The 19,349-nt window shown below is 41.2% G+C and overlaps 1 protein-coding gene across 2 annotated transcripts in view; it reads right to left on the reverse strand.

The window, feature by feature from the left end:
* Positions 1-4,844: 4,844 nt before the first annotated feature.
* Positions 4,845-19,349, reverse strand: part of NEK7 (NIMA related kinase 7) — a 74,581-nt gene continuing 60,076 nt past the window's right edge. For both annotated transcript variants that reach the window (XM_044432386.1, XM_044432387.1), the window contains exons 9-10: positions 16,793-16,906; positions 4,845-8,743 (exon numbers count right to left, since the gene is read on the reverse strand). In XM_044432386.1, the coding sequence (XP_044288321.1) occupies positions 8,633-8,743; positions 16,793-16,906 (225 nt within the window). In that variant the 3' untranslated portion in view covers positions 4,845-8,632. The remainder of the gene's footprint in view (positions 8,744-16,792; positions 16,907-19,349) is intronic.

Genomic DNA, 19,349 nt, shown 5'->3' on the forward strand with positions numbered 1-19,349 from the left:
AGGACAATCACGCTGAATCTTGCACTTTCCCGAATGGAGTTGGAGGAGAATGTGTGTGGGTCTCATTGAGCAGTATCCAACACTGCTGCTCCATCTATGGCACCGATGTAGCACCAGCATAAGCAACCTCAAGTGTCCAAAGCAGTTTCTCAATGCTTCTAGCCAATGCCATAATTGCTTCATCAGTAACTATTAGCTATGACAGAAGCCCCTATGTTTGTCCATGAGGACAAAGCATGCGGGTGGCTTGACACCTTTCAGATCTATTGACTGACCACTGTTGGAAAGACCAAGTCTGAAATCTTATGCAGACTTCCCTAGAAGTAAGTCCCATGGAGTCTATGGGATTTACTTCAGATTTTCAATCAGCCTTCCTGATGCTTTGGGCCATGCCTTTCATAATTCTTGGACACTGGCCATAGCAACTGGTATTGATGGGAGCTGAAGTCCAAAAGAATTGGAAGGGCACAGGTTTGGGGAAGATGTCTGTAGATGGACAATGATAGTGAGAAGCACCAGTCTTCAGAATGCTGGAAGAAAGCTTTGCAAGAAAGCTTTGCAAGTACCCGGACTGCTAGGAAACAAACACAGGACTGTCATGGACTGGACATTTTGGAGGGCTTTCATTCATGGGGTTTCCATTAGTCAGAGATGACTTGACAACATGTAACAACAACAGTCTTTAGAAATGGCTGTGCTTTGCTTTCCTTCTAACATTTTAATTAGTGGTATTTTTCAAGCCCTAAATGTAAGACAAAGTAAGACATTTATCCAATGCCCTCCCTTTAGAGCAAGATACAAATCTGGAGTGCTTCTTATTCTTATGATGGCGGAGGCACAGCTGAGGACAGTAGTGGGCCAACAGCAAGCTTATTTACATCAGTAAGGCCGATGCTATTAATTATATCGGGCTGTGTTTGGGGCATCTGTAACAAAGAGCAGGAAAGGCTGCAATCCTCATATGGTTGGGATTTGATTTACAGGGTTAGCGGTCAGACTGACAATTGAAATCAAACTGCATGTCGGCTTCTCAACACTCCAGGCAAGCGGGTCAATTCTTCCGATTGGTGATCCCAAGGGAGAAGTAAAGCGCGGTAGGGGCAGGGCATGCTGTGCTGGACTACACCTGTGCTGGCTGGTGGATCAATAGTATCTACCAGCAGGACTCTATTTAATGAAGCCTGAACTGGTGTCATAGGCCTGCTAACAGCTGCAACTTAACACCAATACCAATAGCAACGGCCTGCAAGTCCAAATAATTGCTTCATTTTTTTTCCATTGAGGAGATTTATGAACATACTGCATTGTGTGTACAAGACAATTGGCCTTCAGACTCTTGTATGTTTAGGGAGAAACTCTCAGGTCACAAGGAGGACAGTGAAATACAGCCCTGCCGTAGTTTGTTTCCTTTCCTTTTCAGTGTAAGCAGTTCGCAATTTTGTGATCAAAATTATGTGTCTGCTAATTTCAAAGGCGGAGGAGAAACGTGCGGCTGTCGGTGTGTGTGGGTGTATATGCATGTGTGTTTAAAGGCAGTTGCCCTTTTTTCCCAGAATGCCCTGGAACAACTCAATGTCTAGAGTATTCTGGGGGAAAGAATGGCTGCCAGCAGGGGCCAAAGGCAGTTTTGCTGCTGCCACCACACCTTGTAACTACAAAGGGTGAAAGAAAAGGAAATATTAATGAGCAACACTGAATGGAAGAACTGAGAATATGTAAACCAACAAGTATCTGAACAAACAAGACCTTTAGGAACAGAAATGGTTATAATCATGAAATGAACAAATAAAAATAATTTGTATATGCCTAATTCCAATGACAATATACTCCTGCAACTGAAGCTAAATGCCACTCAATGGACTGCAATCCACATTATCAGATGTATGAAGTGTTTCCTCAGTTAACAGTGTATATCGAGCATGTGATGGTGCTACCATGATTTCTCCAGGTTGTTCAGTTTCTTGATCAAGTCATCTGACAGGACTGAGCTGGATGGGTTTGGGACTTTTTCACACCACTGGGAACTGTTATGATTGACCACTGATATTCTTTTTTTGTTTAAGATACTAAGCCTGACACATTGCAAGCATTAGCTTATTATCCTGTAGAAATGAAGATCCTGAAGGAAAAGGAAGCAAGAGAATGTGTGGAGGAAGCTACTAGAAGTAACAAGAAGCTGTTGACATGGTTGAAGTTTGACAAAAACGGATACCAGGAGGATCATTCCTATGTTGACTCCAGAAGAGGGAAGAATCAAAGACCATGTTAAGACTGTCGCTCCTGGAAGGAAAAAGAAATTGAAGGCACATTGTCAGGGATGACAAAAATGTAAAAGGGAAGACACTGGATTGGGGTGCTCACAAAGACAGTAATCCGAGAACTGCCAGTTGATCTGAAAGACAGGGAATGAAGGGATTCCAGCTAATAAGGGTATGTAGAGCTATGTACATAAACAAAGAAATAATTACAAATCCATGAAGAACATATTCCGTGTGAAAATAAAAAAGATGCCAGCATGTGTGCATTTTGCAAAAATGCCGAGGGGAGAGCTTTGTGGAGCCATGTTGTCTGCAATAATAAGGCTTTTCTATCATTAGGTCCAGTTTTCTATATTGGGGTCCTCCAAGTGTTTTGTGTATGGTGGCAGCTGACAGGTATTTCTAACAAGCTGTACCTGCAGGCTTCCCAGAGAGTATAGAATAGTTGCTGTTGGAAGACAGAGGTACTGGGGTAGATGGAAGCTGATCTGATCTAGCAAAGTGCAGTTTTATGTTCTTATTTTAGTTTTAGTCCATCATGGACTAAAAATTAGTCATATACTGATCCCAAAGTGGACAATTGTGTAGCAAAAACTGGCAATTGTGTAGCAAGAAAATTGGCTCTCTGAATCTTTTTCCCACTGTAAGCACATCACAGGGCTAGGTAGGGAGGTGTATATAAGTTTAGGCCACAGTAGCAAAGCAGGGACCAGTGTTTTATTAGATTTTTTTCAATGACTGCTTTTCTGATGGAAATAATGATTTTAAGGAAATATTTTAAGGAAAAATCTGAAAATAGTAAGCCCACTCTGTCCTAATAAATTGGCCTGTGGCAGGGGCTAAGAAGAAAGAAAGTACTTGATGCAAGGAAGGAGAGTTGGAGAAGCAAGATATTGGTAATGAACAGCAGATGGACACATGGAGAGAGGAAAAACACAAGCATGCCCTCCCTTGTCACGGTTGCAGAACACCTCACACAGCTCTCCATTCTTGATCTCTGCTTCCTCCTTCTTCCTGTTCAGTTTTGGGCCCCTCGTTACAGGAAGGATATAGCCAGGTTAGAGTCAGTGCAGCATAGGGCCACAAGGTTGGTGACCGGTTTGCAGGGGATGGGGTATGAGGTGAGACTGAAGGAACTGGGTCTCTTCAGCCTGGAGGAGACGACAAGGGGATCTGTTGGCAACATATAGGTGCATGAGGTGGGCAGAGACCTGTTTTCCCCTGCAGGGAAGGGCAGGACGCTTCCCAGTGGAGCAAAGTTCAGGGAACCAAGGCTCAATTTGGGTGCCAGGAAGAACTTCCTGACATTTAGGACCCCTAAGGCATGGAATGGGCTTCCACGGGAGGTGGTTGAAGCCCTATTGGGTGTTCAAGAATAGGCTGGACATGCACATGGTAGGCATGTCATAAGCAGAGCTGGCTGGAACCAGGGGTCAGACTAGATGGCCCAGGAGACCCCTTCTGACTTGCTCTGTTTCTATGTTTCTATGCCCAAATGCAAGATGTAATGACCATAATGCTTTGGGGCTTCACTTGCTGTACCTGTTGGTACTGAAGAAATGTTACATAATTGTATTAGTGATGACAAAAAGAGCAGTAGCTTAAAAAAGAAATCTATTTTTATTTATATTTTTATGTATTACCCTATTCCCATAGTATCTGGGCAAATTATGAGAGATTAAAACCAGTAAGTTAAAATTTCAACTAAAAACAAGTATATTAAATAAAACTGGTCTGGGAGCTCATCAGGAGATAGGATGTTTTAAAGGTAGCAATCCAGATATCTGACCTCTCTCCCCTAGGAAGGCTATCCATAACTTAGGCACAACCACTGAGAAAGTCCTCTGGTTAGTTGAGATTATCTGTACAAAGACAAGCTTCAGAGGGTTATCCCTAGAAGACTTTAGTGGGATATAAGGACAAAGGCGCTCCTGAAACAGGAACAAGGATGCAGTCGGGATGTTCAGGACCTGTGGCATGCACATTTAATGAATATCACAACTGGTTGCATGCCAAGTGTTGGATGGGCTCCCAGGCTGTGGGATGTGTGAAAGACACTCACACTGCAGCAGGGAGTTTTGCACTTTTCCAGGAGTGGTGGAGGTGGGCGGGGAGATGAGTCACTCAGTTGTGTGTACAACATAGCAAAAGATGTCTGACAAATGTGTGAAATGCCCATTTTTTAAAGAGTGCTTTACATCTATGGTTCTAGGTAGGCCCTGTTGAAGGTCTGAATGTAGGGAAACCTGCATATGTATGCCATGCAAAGCCTCTATGATTACAAACCACTGAGAAAGAAGTCATCTGTAAACATCTGGAAAGGATGATTGCTCCACTGAACTGATGCTATGTAGAGGATATGGTAGTAATGTCTAGCATTTAGAAGCAATCATCTTAGAGGGTGTCTATGAATGGACAGTTAAAATAGTTAGATATGTGTGTTGCTGGAATCTCCTATTGTGTTGAAGGCAAATCCATTTCCTAAAAAGTTCCAATAAATGGTTTAATTTACAGCTCTCTCTTATCACACAAAGCATTCTAGCAAGGAATACTTGGGGGATAGGAAAAGCAGACATTAACACATAGTATTTTACAATATATTTATTTTTGTGTTCTTTATTTACATTAAGCTATCATACAACATAGATTTCCAAACACAGATTACAATCCTTGTGTACAGTGCCTTGCATAAGGCTGTGGAAAAGTTATGCATGTTTTGGTTACTAATACATTCATTTCAAAGAATATGCATTCTTAATGCAAATTACAGTTTTGTTAAAATAAATACATGAAATGTTAACAGCAACATCTACACATGCGAAGTCTAGAATAATATTTTCCACTCGTGCTGGAAAAAAAAACTTTAGGCACCCATTAAATATTAATTGTGATATAAAAGTATTCAGTTGGAAATTTAGCCCTGGGTGATGTAGCAGTCGAAAAGAATGTTCCACTGACTCTTCACAGGAAGAACAGTCCGACTTTTTATTAGAATTGAGCTGGGAGCACAATATGAGTGGAGCAGATTCCTTGTGGTTACCCCTCAACCCAAGACTCACTGGGACTCTGCCTCTTCCGGTCCCTTTTTCCCCACCCTTCCACTGTCCTTCACTTGAGTAAGAACAAAAGGACTGGATATGGTGAAGTGGCTACCTGCTACCCCAGCAACCCCAAAGTGGGGATAACTGCCATTAAAACCCATATATATATATTATATATGCAACAAGCTTGAGCTTTTGTAGCAAAAGCAGCAGCTGATGGAACTCCCTGGCCTTCTCACTTCATGGAATACAGTGCATAAGGGGACCTGCTGAAATCCCCATCAAATGCCATACAGAGGGAGGGGAAGCTGATGTGCGAGTCTGAGCTAGTTCTATATCACAGGTCTGACTGTCCTCCCACCGCACTCGGGATGCATGCAGTAGAGCTTCCTCCTAGGGAGGGACCAGTTATTGCCAGCACTGGAAGCTTCTGCACTGCCAGCCCTGCACGGGTCAGCTTGTCCTTTGAGTGTTAGCCAAGTGGGATAGAAGAAACTAGTGACTTCTGGGTCGGCCCTTTGCTTTCATAGCTGTAATATGCGGCATGGGACCTCTGTATTAGCCATATTTCCCTGAGTCCTGGGAAGAGCATAATAAGCGAGATGCTCAATTGATCTGGCAGGGCTGTCTTCATTATCATGTATTTCCATGGCTATGCCATGACAGAGTGCCTTTGGAGCATCCGTACCAATCTCGAATTTCTTGATTTCTACACTTTCCTGATATTTCTAATGCCAATGGCATCTGTATGAAATATCTGTAACATTCTTGTGCTTACCTATGTAATCAACTTTCATTCAATGTAACACCCATTATCAACACCAGACAATTTTTGTTTGGCAGGTGTTGGCTTATCAACTTCATAATTACTGGTAACACTATTATTTTCAGAAGCAGTTTTCCCTCAAGGTGCAATTCACGCCACTTATATGGGAGTAAGTCCCATAAAATTCAGTGGAACTTGCTTCCAGCTAAACATTCAATAGGTCGGGTTGTAAGCACAGCAAACAACGCTCCTGCTATAATGCAATCTGACCTTGGAGGCTTGCAGGCATCTGGTGAGAGAAGTAGTGGAAGTGATCTTTGCCTCCAATCCTGCAGCTTCGCCCATCTACTAAGGCATCTCAGAAGGAGACAGAGACTGGACGGGTGTTAGGGTATCTTGCATCCGGACTACTTCAGTCCCCCCTCCCTTCTGTCTCCGCAACACCTTCCTCAACCCGTCTTCAAGGCTGCCTTCTCAGCCCTGGAGAGTTGCTGACGAGCTTCTTTCCATGCCAGCTGTGAGGAACGTTCCTCAAGCCACAGTCCTATAGGCTGCACTCACAGCGCCTGCAAGCCCCCAAACCTGGTGGCATCCACCTGTGCCCTGTGCTCACAGCAGGCATCGTATCCAGATGGCTGGACTCAGCTGCAGAGGGGAAAGGAAGGAGGCTAGGATGCCAGCAGGAGCCAGTAGTTCACAGCCCCAGCTGCCTCCCCTCCTACAGGCACACTCCATTTCTACCTCCAAGACCCAACTGTGACTTTGGAGCGGCAGCTGGGGGCGGGAGGCACTGGCCTTTGGAGTCCCAGCTCCAGGACTGGAGCGTCTTGAAGCTAAGACTCCAAGGTAACCTCCCTGTTGACCTTGGGAGCCCAGAGGATTGCAGCTTACTGTCTTAAATCCTATGGCTGTCGGTGTGTGCAAGGCAACATTAGCAGCGATGCAGTTATATACATATTGCTTATTTTGCATAGTTTGATACCACTGAGTACAAGTGAAGAAGCGATCACTAAAGATTTTTAAGTGAATTGGACAAAACTGTAAGGATTCCTATTTACAAAGAAATACTGGCAGGTTTCTCATTAGTTACCTCTCTGCAAATAGCATTAACACATGACACAGATATCCCAGTTCTCATGGTCCATCAGGCCATTCTGACTCTTCGACATTACAGCCTTCCAAATGTTAAGTGACTGGACCTCTATGTGCATTAACAAACTGAATTACAATGTAACGATTGTCTATTTTATCTTAAGAATTCTTTCTAGCCCATCCACATGTAAGAATTTCACTTTGGGATATCAAAAAGCTAAGAGCGACTGCACCACAATTAAGCTGCCTTTCAGGCAGCAGATGTCTCAATTGTACCAGACGACTTATGTCAATGCCCAGCTGCCACAAGGATTGCCTATTGCCACGTGGTTGAATGTTATGCAGCCAGAACAAATTTGTGTCAATGTTTTGCAGGGGTGTAAAAGATGCTGCAGTCAGTAGTTCTCATTGGGCATCACAGTGTACGAAGAAGTGCTTTTAAATCCACCTCTTTTAGAGACATGTCATGTGCTCCAATTCAATTTACCTTTATACTGAAACAAGAGGGCACAATGCAGCCCAAGTTAAGCACTATACCTGGCGCATCACTTTCATGTGCTTACCACGCAGCTACTGAAATCAAGAGGGGTTGATCATACCTGGGCAGCCAAGGCTCGATAACTACAGAATTTGGGGATTATCCAACATAATCTCAGGCACTATGCAAATAAATTTTCTCCTACTCACCTAGTAGGCTGAAGGAGTAAGGCACAACATAATAGAAATCCTTGAAATCAAAGTTTAGTAGTTGCGATTAAAATGCTATATACGGATAAAATGAAACTGCTCACTAGGAATTTTGTTCAGTGTTGGACAATTTTTGAAAGAAACAAAAGCAAAAAACCAACCTCCATAATCCACGTTTTCACATTCTGCAGCTGTGCTAAAGTTGAGCAGCCCATAAAATGTTTTTTCCCTGTATTTATCCTGACAACCTAAACTGTAAACTGTATAACTCATTTAAAAAATCCCTATTAATTAATTGCCTCTACAGGAGGGAGGGGAAAAGGCAGCAATAAATTCACTAATGAAGCCTAAATTCCCTCATTGTGCTGATTCATCACTTCCATAAATTAATACAAACAACTAAGAGATTCCTTAGTTTTGCTTGTAGGAGTCAAAAGCCATATTTGCATACAAACACATATCTGATTGTACAGCTAAATACTTTGTGCTCTCAATCTAACATTTTTTGTCAATTTACAATCTTCCTATGACAGTCTGGTTGTCAGTTCTCTTATTCTGCTCGTCATTTTTAGAACAGTTTCATATTTATAATAACCTTTTAAAAAATGGAAGTAGTTCTAAGTTATAAGCTGTGACGAAATTGTTAAACACGTGCATTGTAACTAAACACATGCACGTAACTAAACTTAAGGCAACAGGCAAGTAGAAGAAAAGGTGGGAGGTGTTTGTGTAACAGCAGTATTGGAACATTTCCAGGTTGTTTCTCTCTTTGTAAGCTGCCAAGTCTTTCAGCTGGTGGCGGTGTGTGCATGCATACGTTTTGCTACATCATAAACATAGGTTACGTCTGGTCGCTTCTCTGGATCCGGGTTGATGCACATGTTAACTAACTGTCGCAGCTAGAAAAATAAAAATAGTACGTTTAGAACCAATACAGAAAGGAAAAATGTACTTGCAGGCAACATGATTCAAGTCCTCTCCCTTCACTCACATCTTTAATTGGCAATACTGGAAAGTACGAGCACAAAGCAATTATGCATACAACTTCTGGCTCTTCAGTGTTCCTTGAGTTACAGCATTTATATACTGTGATACTTCTTGCATAATTCCAGCCACAGTGCTATTGACTTTTTGCTTTATTATTATGCATTTGGTTATTATATTACATTTACATTCCACTTTTTTTCCTCTTGCAGAGAACCCAAGACAGCTTGCAAGGTTCTCCTCCCCACTATGTTATACCCACAACAACCCTGTGAGGTAGGTTAGACTGAGAGGCAGTGCCTGATCCAAATTACTCAGTGGGCTTCATGGCTGAGTGGGAACTAGAACTTAGATGTCCTCCAGGACTGTTAAATACTATACCACATTTTGAAATGTAACACTAGTTTCACTGGGCCCCAGCTGTTATATCCTGTCAGGTTGTTTCTGATGTATGGCAACCTTATGAGTGAACGCCCTACAAAATGTATCAGACAAGTGAAAAGACAATTGTGCTGCTTCCTGTGCACTTTTTACTTCCACTTTCCATTAACCTAGTGAAGTTTTACACTTGTGTTACTTCATTACATGTGAATCTCAAAAATGTGGGTTGTTCATGAATTAAACAGCCCAGAATTAACCAACAACAATCTACAGTATCTGTAATTGATGGGCTAATTTAATGCATAAATAACACAAGGCTCCAGATTCAGAGATCATGATGACAACCCAGGAACAGGGCATGCTTGGATTGTTTCTGGAGCAAAATGCAGGTAGGAACCATTCATGATGCAAACATGCCCAAGCAGGTCATGGCTCACTTACCATGGGTTACTTGATCATCTGAACCAGGTCATTTTTATATAGGTTAGTAACCATTCTATGCTTTTTGTGAGGAAGGGTAGGTTATAAACTTACGTATTTAAGGGTGCTTATTGTCCACATTCAAGATATTAAAAGTTTTCTCATGGCAGCTTACAAAGTGCATAAAATATCAACCATAATGAAATAAAATCCAACTAGCAAATTGATTAGTAATACAAGCCAAAAAGCAGAACTAAAACCAGCCAAACAAACAGGAATACCAGGAATTCTTCAAAGCAATTTCGATCAAGCAGGCCCATAAACTCTTGGAAGGAGGCCACTGAAGAAAGTTTTTAAGGACTCTTCGGAAGGACTCTAGGTTTGGTGCTTGGAGTACCTAAGCTAGTAAAGAGTACCATTGTATCACCCCTACCCCTGACCCCTCTGCCATATTGTTCTCAAAAGTATACATACAAGAAGAATCATAATTGATGACCTCAAAGCATGGGGCTGTGACAGGTTCTTCAGATATTCTAGCCCAAGGAGATCAATAGTAGTTCTGCACAGATGTCTACACACAAAGTTTTGTTTAAAAAAACAAATTACTCATCAGGATTGTAGGCAACAAAAAACTGTCAGACATATTGGAAAGTTTCAGGCGATTCCTTTTTAAAAATAATAAGTATACATTTTCCAATAAGCAAGATGTTAAGAGATGAATCTGCAAGATATGCACAGAGATGAAGATATGAGCCTAAGCAAGATGACTGGGCTAGATGGAGTCACTGGGGCAGTGGGTGTGAGCTTGGGTGGACTCGGAGGGATGGTGGAGGACAGCAGAGCCTGGAGGAATGGTGTCCATGGGGTCATGATGGGTCGGACACGACTTTGCAACTAAACAACAAGATGACTGGTCTTAGCTGAACATGGTAGAAAGATAGGCAAAAGAACCAAGGGTTTGGTCCTGTTTTGAATATCTAACCTGAGCTTGAAGAAAAACAAAAAGCACAACACTGACAGCTGAACAACTTCTTAAGGAAAAGGAAGGAATGGAGGCTCTGGGTAGATGTCAAGAACTTTAGTTATGGGAAAGAGAGTGGTGCATGTGGAAACGTCTGCAAATCTTTTAAAGTACCATCCCTGAAGCCAAAGCATTGTCTCTTTCGTCAAATACAGAACAGCAGCTCCCACTCTGTTGCCCAAGTGCTTGCTACAATCCGGAAACAAACAAGCGAATACACAAGCACAGCAGCCTCTTGGTGAAACAGCCTGTTGCCAGCAATCTCTTCTTCCAAGTCAGGAAGGTGTGCTATTATCATGGAACTAGGATTGCCAGGTGCATTCGGCTGACCTGGGGGATTCTAACGTGAATTAGGCTGAGCTGAGCTGTCAGAATGACAATGTATTCCAGGTGGGAAAGCAATATATTCCAGTCAGGTAGGGGATGACCAGCACATGCCACAGGAGGCAGGCTGGGACAGTACCTGTGCTGGTGCTGGGAAGGCTCTTGTTGCATCCCTGAACAGCCCGCTCCTTCAGCTCTGCTTAGTCTCCTTAACCTCCTCTGTGAACTTAGCACAATGACAGTATTTTGCCTGGAGCTTAGCCTAGTAGTGGAGAGCAGCGGGACACATTCCGTTTTTACTTTAACGGGCTTGTCAGTCTCCAAGTAAAAGGGGGTGGGGAGGGAGAAGTGTCCCTCAAGCCATAAAAAAGGGACAAAAAAAATTTCTGTCACAGGGAAGCCAGTGTTTGGAAACTTCTGGGTGAAGAGCATGGATTTAAAGCAGAAAGCAGCAGTGCTCCTTCCAGAGCAAGAGGGCATTCACTCCATCTAACATCTGACTCATAAAAAGCTGCTACTACGGCTTTCACTTTTAGTAGATGCATGTATGGAACTGCCGCACACTGAGCTGACCACAGGACTGTCTGTGCCAAGCAGCACCAGAGGCCTTCCATGGTTTAAAACTAGGGTCTCTGCCAGCTATGTTACCTAAGGTCTTTTTTTAAACTGGACACACCAGAATTAAATTCACTGGAGATTTCATGTGTAACACCCATGCTATACCACTGGCATGTGGATCTTCCCCACAATGAATCTTTAAGGACATTTCCTTCCATGTCGTAATCCCAGAGAACACCACTGCTCTTGCTCTCAAAAGAAGCTGGGCTAGGCAGATAAATGGAGGTAAACTATAGGATCCCCCAAGTATTTCCATTCAGTCCTGTGCTTTTTAACTTGTTTGTAAATGGGCTGAGAAATGAGGTGGGCAAGTTGGCTGAGGACAACTAATTATTTATGGTAGCTAAAAACACAGACGGGAGAGAGCTTTCCTGAGGTTGGGAGAAGGGGAGTTAAAATGGAAAATGCAATTCATATGAAAAAACATGGGAAATGAAATCAAGTGAACAGTGATGCAGACAGAGGCAAACCATTCTATGTAGGTGGAGTTTGGGCTGACAATGACTGACCAAGAAAGTGATCTTGGGGTTGCGGTAGACAGATCCTTGAAAACATCAGAACAATGGGGCTGCTGTGAAGATTCTACATTAGCCTAATTATGAAAGAAACTGAAAATAAAACTGTCAATGTTATAACACCTCTCTATAAAGCTATGAGACAACCACACTTTGAATACTGTGTCTTATTTATTTATCTGTTAATTATGTATCACTCTTTTTCTTACAACAAACTCAAAGTAGCTTCCATTATTCTCCACCTTCTCAGTCTTGTCCCCAAAATAACAACCCTGTGAGCTGAGAGTCTGTGACTGGCCCAAAGATGGCTCCGGCTGGCTCCATGGTTGAGCAGGGACTAGAATAAAGATCAGCTGAGTCCTAGTTTGTGCTCTTAACCACAACACCACACTGGCTGATAGTTCTGTTAGTTTAGAATATTGCTGGGCCTCAGAGGAGAAGGCTATTTTGCCTAAACTTGTTCTGAACAGTATCCCAGTGTAGAAAGGAAACTGAATGCAAAGGGTTCCAAGAAACTTGTTCTCAATAGTTTTAGATCTGTGTTCTAAGACAGAGCTGCCAACACCAAAAAAGTAACCTCTATACCAAAAGTGTATATACACCCTGCAGACCAGTACTGCAGTGCACTCACAAATCTACACAACAGCCTTAAGTGTACAATCCTTTGTGCAGTTCTGGTTGCTTCATCTCAAATGAGATATTGCTCAGTTGGAGAAGATAGAGGCCCACATTCAGCCATTCAGCCAGCAGGTAACTCATGAAAATGGTCCCATCTTTCCAATACTTGAAAAATTATTTTGTTTCACTTCTATCTGGGACAAGTATGACTCATTACTAAACGGTAAATACTTTTAATATAGCTTTTATGCACAGTCATGAGGCTTGGCCTGTGAAATTCCTCTGCCATTCCTGAAGGAGGAGAATTGGGAAAATCAGGAGTCTGCATGATTATACATTTGCATGGATTTTCAGCTTTTGAGAGATGTTATCTAGAGGTATTTGTGTGAGGCGACCTTCCTTTGGGCACACAAAGATAGTAAGAAGGACCCTTCTAAACCAGGCCAAAGTCTGTTTTTTTCTCTGTATATTAATGACATGTGTTCTGTCTTTAGAATACCAAAAATATTTTTAAAAGCTACAATATTAGAGCCCCACACAAAGCAAAAACGATAACGGTATAGGAAAAGCATAAAGAATTGAAAACAATGACAGCAACATTCTCTTCACATAAAATTCTTCTGTATCATAATTAATGGGAAAATTAAAAAGTAAAGGAGTCCAAAAATAACCTCATGCTAATAGAATTATCATTAATGAGTTGACATTGACAGCTAGTATGTATCCATATACTATTTTTTGATCAGTATCTGTGCATTTATTTGCAAAGTTAAAGCCAGCTTTTGATGCTGTTAAGGCAGATTTGCAGAGGGACAAAAAATGTATTCAGATTGGAATACATGGAACACATAGATCTGCAAAATGCTGCTTTTGTCAGTCTGCCTTCCAAATCAAATAAATGTAGCAAAAACAAACCACGCACAGAAAGAATGTGGGTTGAAGTTGTTGAAACCAACTGGGTAGCTTCAGTATATTGAAATGAGAGCCTCCTATTCTTCAGGTGCTGAGGTGCTATGGAAGAGTGAGAAACATTTCAACTGCTCAAAGCTGAATAAACAGCAGTTGGCAACATGGTGAGCCAATGGAACTGTCCAGTGGGAAGGGGATTCAGAGAAAAGAAACTGCAGCACTATTACAGCAGGGTAAATGAACAGAATGGGTGGAGACCTTGTGAGGAATGCTGTGCTTGATAAGCACACTGTGAACTGGATTGTTAGCGACGGAATGGCGAATGGATGAAGAAGGTATCCTGACACCTACCTCACAAATCATTGCTATAAATTGTTTCAAATGCTGCAAACGGCTCAGACAGAATCCATTTATAGCACAATTATCAAAAAGCAAATTGAGTAGAAGTGTATTAAAATAGAACTTGTTATAAAGGTTCCTCTTTGCTTTGCTTTAATGGTCTGTGGGTAGACAGAAGCTGATGCGGTGATTTTATTCCTTTGTCAAATTTATTCACATAAAAAATATACATAGATTTCGTTGTTCAGTGATCCCTGAACTCAGCCACTCAAATGAGCGCACTTTTCAACCTGGGTAATGGTTAGAAGCCTAAATTTTCTAGGGAAGTCCTTGAAAAACTCCTGCTGTCTGACAGATGCACTTCTGTAGTTCTAATTCTGTGTATGACTTCCAAAATTAAAACTATGTTATTGCAGAGAATACAAAAGGTAAAAATCCTTGCACTTTCAAAGAGGCTTTACGCAAGGCAAGATTTTGGTGTGATGACCTGTTCAAAGTGACAGTATCTCTTCTGCAAAGACTCACTTTTGTTTTGAAATTACTTCCATACTTAGATTAGGTATCACCATTTCCTCTTTCGAGTTGTTGTCAAGCAAAAGGATTTTAAAAACAAGGAATGTGAAAGGAAAACTCCCTGTTTCTGAACAAGGAAAAAATACAACATGATCTGTCTTGTGAATCCCCAGCACCCCTCCTCCAAAATTGGAGACTATGCAGACTAAGTTGATAAAAAAAGTAGATTCTATTTCCCTTTCCCAGTACTAAGACCTTCTATCGGGGCTGGACTTTGATATTTGCCCCTTGGCTGAGAATCCATATATCCAACTTCACACTTAGCTGCAGTGAAGTAGCCCTCCAGGCAGGCTGACTTCAACGAACCACTAGTGGTATCATCATTAAAATCCTGCTGAAGGTCACCATGGCAACCGCCTGCTGAGGCTTCACTGCTGCACTCGGCATCTCCTAATCAGCTACCATGTGAAATGCAAATTCAGACAGTCTGAAAATTAGTCAAGAAGAATAGAGGATGAGGATGCAGATACGTGAAATATTCATGTGCTCCATGGAAAAAGGAAGACAGCATGAATGACACAACAAAGAACGGCCCCTGACATTCTTGCTATCATTTTGCATTATTGTTCACACCCTACTGTATTTCTAGGCCTCCGGTTCTGAAGTTGCCTATATTAAGTGCCACATTTATATTCTGCAAAAATGTAATAATTAAAAATGGCCACTGGAAAAAAAAACCCACACACAGAGCTAATTGGGAAAACTACATTAAGGATATGTTGCATGCCCTAATGCATAGCATCATCTCCACCTCATAAACTCTTTCTTATCCCCTTAAAAGGAAAAAAAATCTGTATTTGAATTGTCATTATGGTAAAACTGTACAAATTGTCACAGTATATGACAAAGAACTTTAAAAAGAGCAAAAATTCCTGGACCACAATCTTTTATTAATAATCACAATCTTGAAAAGCAACAGGATTCAAGGTTTCAAATTATAAGTTACTCCCCATTCTGTAAGCCTTGCAAATGCTGTAATACTTACAAAAGATATTTCAGACAGGACGTTTATGTACATTTCGACATAATCTTTAATTCATGTGCACTGTTCTAGAATAAGTTTATATAGCCCATTTGTTGGCTGTAACTGCTATTATTTTACTCTGTTCAAACCCTAAGAGAATATTTTACATACATGTTAAAATTATACACATAGGAACATCCATGCAGTGTCTCAGGTCCATTTCTTTTGGTCCACTCTGTATCAGTTAATAAGAATGTGTTTACATCATTGTTTTTCAGTCCATATGTATTTTAAACAATCCTCAACATTTAAATAAAAAATAATGTTCAATGGCACATGTCTGTCACTGAGGGGGACAGCAGAACTGTGGTATATTTTTAACTTGTGCTTCTTAGGGCATGATCCTTTCTCACAAGGGTGTAGCATGTTGATGTAGGACTTACCTTTCTCAACAATGGGTCTTATGTTCCCTTTTCTCCATGTGTACACAGGGGAGGGGAGGGGAGGGAAGTACAGGAGGCCTGCCCACCCATCCTTCTGGCCAAGCTCTGAGTTCATGTTCCTCGACTGAGCAGAAAGGAAGTGCTAAAGATGGAATGGAAACACAGGCTGCCTTCTCATGCCTGATGGCAGCCTGACGCAAAGCTAGCCTGATCATCTGTGCATACAGGAATGAAGACTCGTGGACAGATGAAGAGTCACACTCTTCCAGGAAGTGACCAGAAGGAAAATGAGTTGCCATGAAAACACCATAAGGGAAATTCATTCAGAAAATATAAGAGAAGTGAATATAAGAGATTCCTATTGTTCAACACGCTTTAGCCAGACTAATTTAATGATTAATTGACTAGCTTTTCAGTAATTTTTCTCATATGTGGTCTGCATTTTATTCTTTTACACAGAAGGTGTAACCAGCAAAACAGCCTAGAAACAGTCTAAGTATTATGGATCACATTACAATCTCCTTAAAAACTAATCTCCACACTTTGAACCTACAACCACACTGCACAAGTACACCATCGTCCTGCAGGATCAAGTTCAGAGATGAGAATACATCCTAGCACACTGCTGAGCCCTTGTACAGACAAGGGAATTACAGGAAAGTCCCCTTGCACATTTACACCAAACTGCATGAAAGCTGTGCAAAAGCACTCCACTATGTGGATTCTGCCCCAGATGCAAATGCAGACTGGAAGCTTGTTAGAAAAAAATGAAAAGCATCATTCACCACCAGAATCTGTTCTCATACTTCTACTTTCAAACAGAAGGCGAAGTTACTTACTTCTTCTGAGTAGTGATCCGATGGAAGAGGTGGATAGTCACACTGTTCTATCTTTTTACACAAGGAATACAAATTCATTTTGTCACCATAGAATGGACTCTGCAATGCAGCCATCTGTACGGAGAGAGGGAGTGGAAAAGAGAGAGAAAAATAGTCTTTGAGGTGGCTGGGAGGAATCCTATTTCAACCTCCATTTTCAAGGAGGCGCATTTTGTGCCGAGGCAGGCCCAACTTGAATTTCAGCTAGAAAATACGCTACACCAACTTCATGGCTTCTGCTCTAGCCCCAATACTGCCATCTTTGTCCACATCATCTGCTTTTTAAATCATACATGTTGAATGCCAGGTAAGTTGATTTCTGCAATATTACGATCTGTTTATAGCCTATGTGTGAAAATGGAAATGTATTTATAGAAGAATATCATTTGCAAATTTTGACTTTGAAGAACAGGCTTTCCAACACTGGGTTAATGTTAAGGTTTCATCATGCAGTAAAACAAACTACTTCTGAAGTTTAGCAGCTGAAGCTGAAGCCAAGAGCAATTTGTAACGTGACATGTTTGAACTAAATGTCCTGTTTGAAGTAAAATGTTAAAACTCTCATGAGGGCATGCCATCATGGGCCTATCTAAAAATGTTCTCTGGATCCTGGCACTATTTGTCCTAAATCTGTTTACTTATTTATGATTGTGTTAAGTAATAAATCCTTCATCAAAAGGTTGTCAGAGTAGCGAACAATAAATACAATGGAGAGTTGTCATATTACAGCAAGATGAGATGAAACCAATTACCATGCAATCCTAAAGCAACATTAAAAGTATCCTCTATACTTCAAAAGAACAAAGAACACATGTTACTTCATGCCTTATAAAACCCAAATAATTGTTCTAAATTATTTCTGTTCGCAACCCACCTTTTTATTAGAATGTTAGAGAGGATCCCTTTTAAAAATGGCACAACTGAAACTGGCAAAGATAATCTATTCAGGCACAGTGACCTATACTTTGAAGCTTGAGTACTTTTTCTTCAGTTATCCACTGGAACTTTCCTAGTACCAACAAGAGGCTGAATCTGCCACCAGCCTCAAAGGAAAGGAGCGTTGTGTGCAGTCCGACCACTGGTCTACCCAGATGACTAGAGTTTGCAGTGACTGGCTGCAGTTCTCCAGGGTTCCAAAGAGAAGCCTTTCCAGTTCCTACCTGGAGAGATGGAGAATTGATTCTGGGACCTTTTGCATCAAGTATGCATCCTACCAGTGAGCCATGACCATTCCCCAAAGGACATACTCCCTGGTGGCAGGATGGATTTTAGGATTCTCTTGATTAAGTCTAATCTCATTTTAAATATGTTAATCCTCTGGGTGGCTATACTCACTCCTCACTCAGTTACTCTTTAGCATCCTACAACCATTTTGCTATTTGCATAGTGTAATGTGAAAAAGACATTGCCTAAATTTCAGGTAGAGAAGAATTTTCAATTTAAAAAGCATTTTGATACACACAGAAGACAGAGCCTGCAATCCAATCTAATCCCAATAAATCGAACACATTTGTTATCTGTGCTTAAGTTGCACATGCAACTTAAAAAAGAATTTAAATCTTCACAAATATTCCATTTTGCTGATGTAACCCTAGTTTTATATCCACCTAAGACGAATGGTGTCTCTTTGGTAAGACAGTTCAGACTCACAAACATACAAATTTAAAATACCGTGATTACATCTAAGGCGTATTCCAAGACAATGCCAGCACCCGATATTTCAAAGGCAAACAAATACTGCAACGAGGTAGCTAACTTTAAAAGGATTTGTAGAAAAATGTTCGCATTGCCTTCCAACCCCTCTGAATCTCTGAACCGCAGCAGCACGAGCACTGCTTGGAGTGCAGCTTTGCCCCAAAGTCAGTCACCCTTTTCTACATGTGCTAATAAGTTTGATTTTGGAAGGACAATGTGTACATTCCCCAGACAGGGAGAGTGTGTGTGAAACACGCTAGTCCATGCTGTGCTACTCAGTGAGCTTCAGCAGGGACAGGACAAGCTGAAAATGGCTCTCATCTGTCTTGTGGTCTTCCAGATAGAACATTAACTCCTTCACCACTGAATGGATACTGAATTTAGCTGCAGTATATTGTTAAACAAGGCCCTGGAATGGAAAATTCCAATCAAATACACACAAATGACACAATTTTATAGCAATGATATCAAAACCCTTCATCACTGCACGTATTAACTGGATGACATAAATACTGCAGCCTGCTTTTTAAAATCCTAAGAGCAAAGGTATTAAAGTTCTCAAGAAAAGGCAGTTTACCAGCTATATTTCCTCATAACATTAACTCTTGAAATAACATAATTCATGCCATTTCTTCTTCACCTGCAATCAAAATCAAAGCTAGAAATTTCAACAACAGAACCTATATGCATGCAGAAAATTCAGAATAGATGCAAAGATTGTCAGTGTTGGTACACTGGGTGTTCATTAAAAAGTACTTTTGTTTGAATGCTGCAGAGTGTAAGAGAGAGAGAGAGAGAGAGAGAGAGAGAGAGAGAGAGAGAG

Source organism: Varanus komodoensis, unplaced genomic scaffold (assembly GCF_004798865.1).
Source record: "Varanus komodoensis strain SLA01 unplaced genomic scaffold, ASM479886v1 scaffold24, whole genome shotgun sequence".
Lineage (NCBI taxonomy): Eukaryota > Metazoa > Chordata > Lepidosauria > Squamata > Varanidae > Varanus > Varanus komodoensis.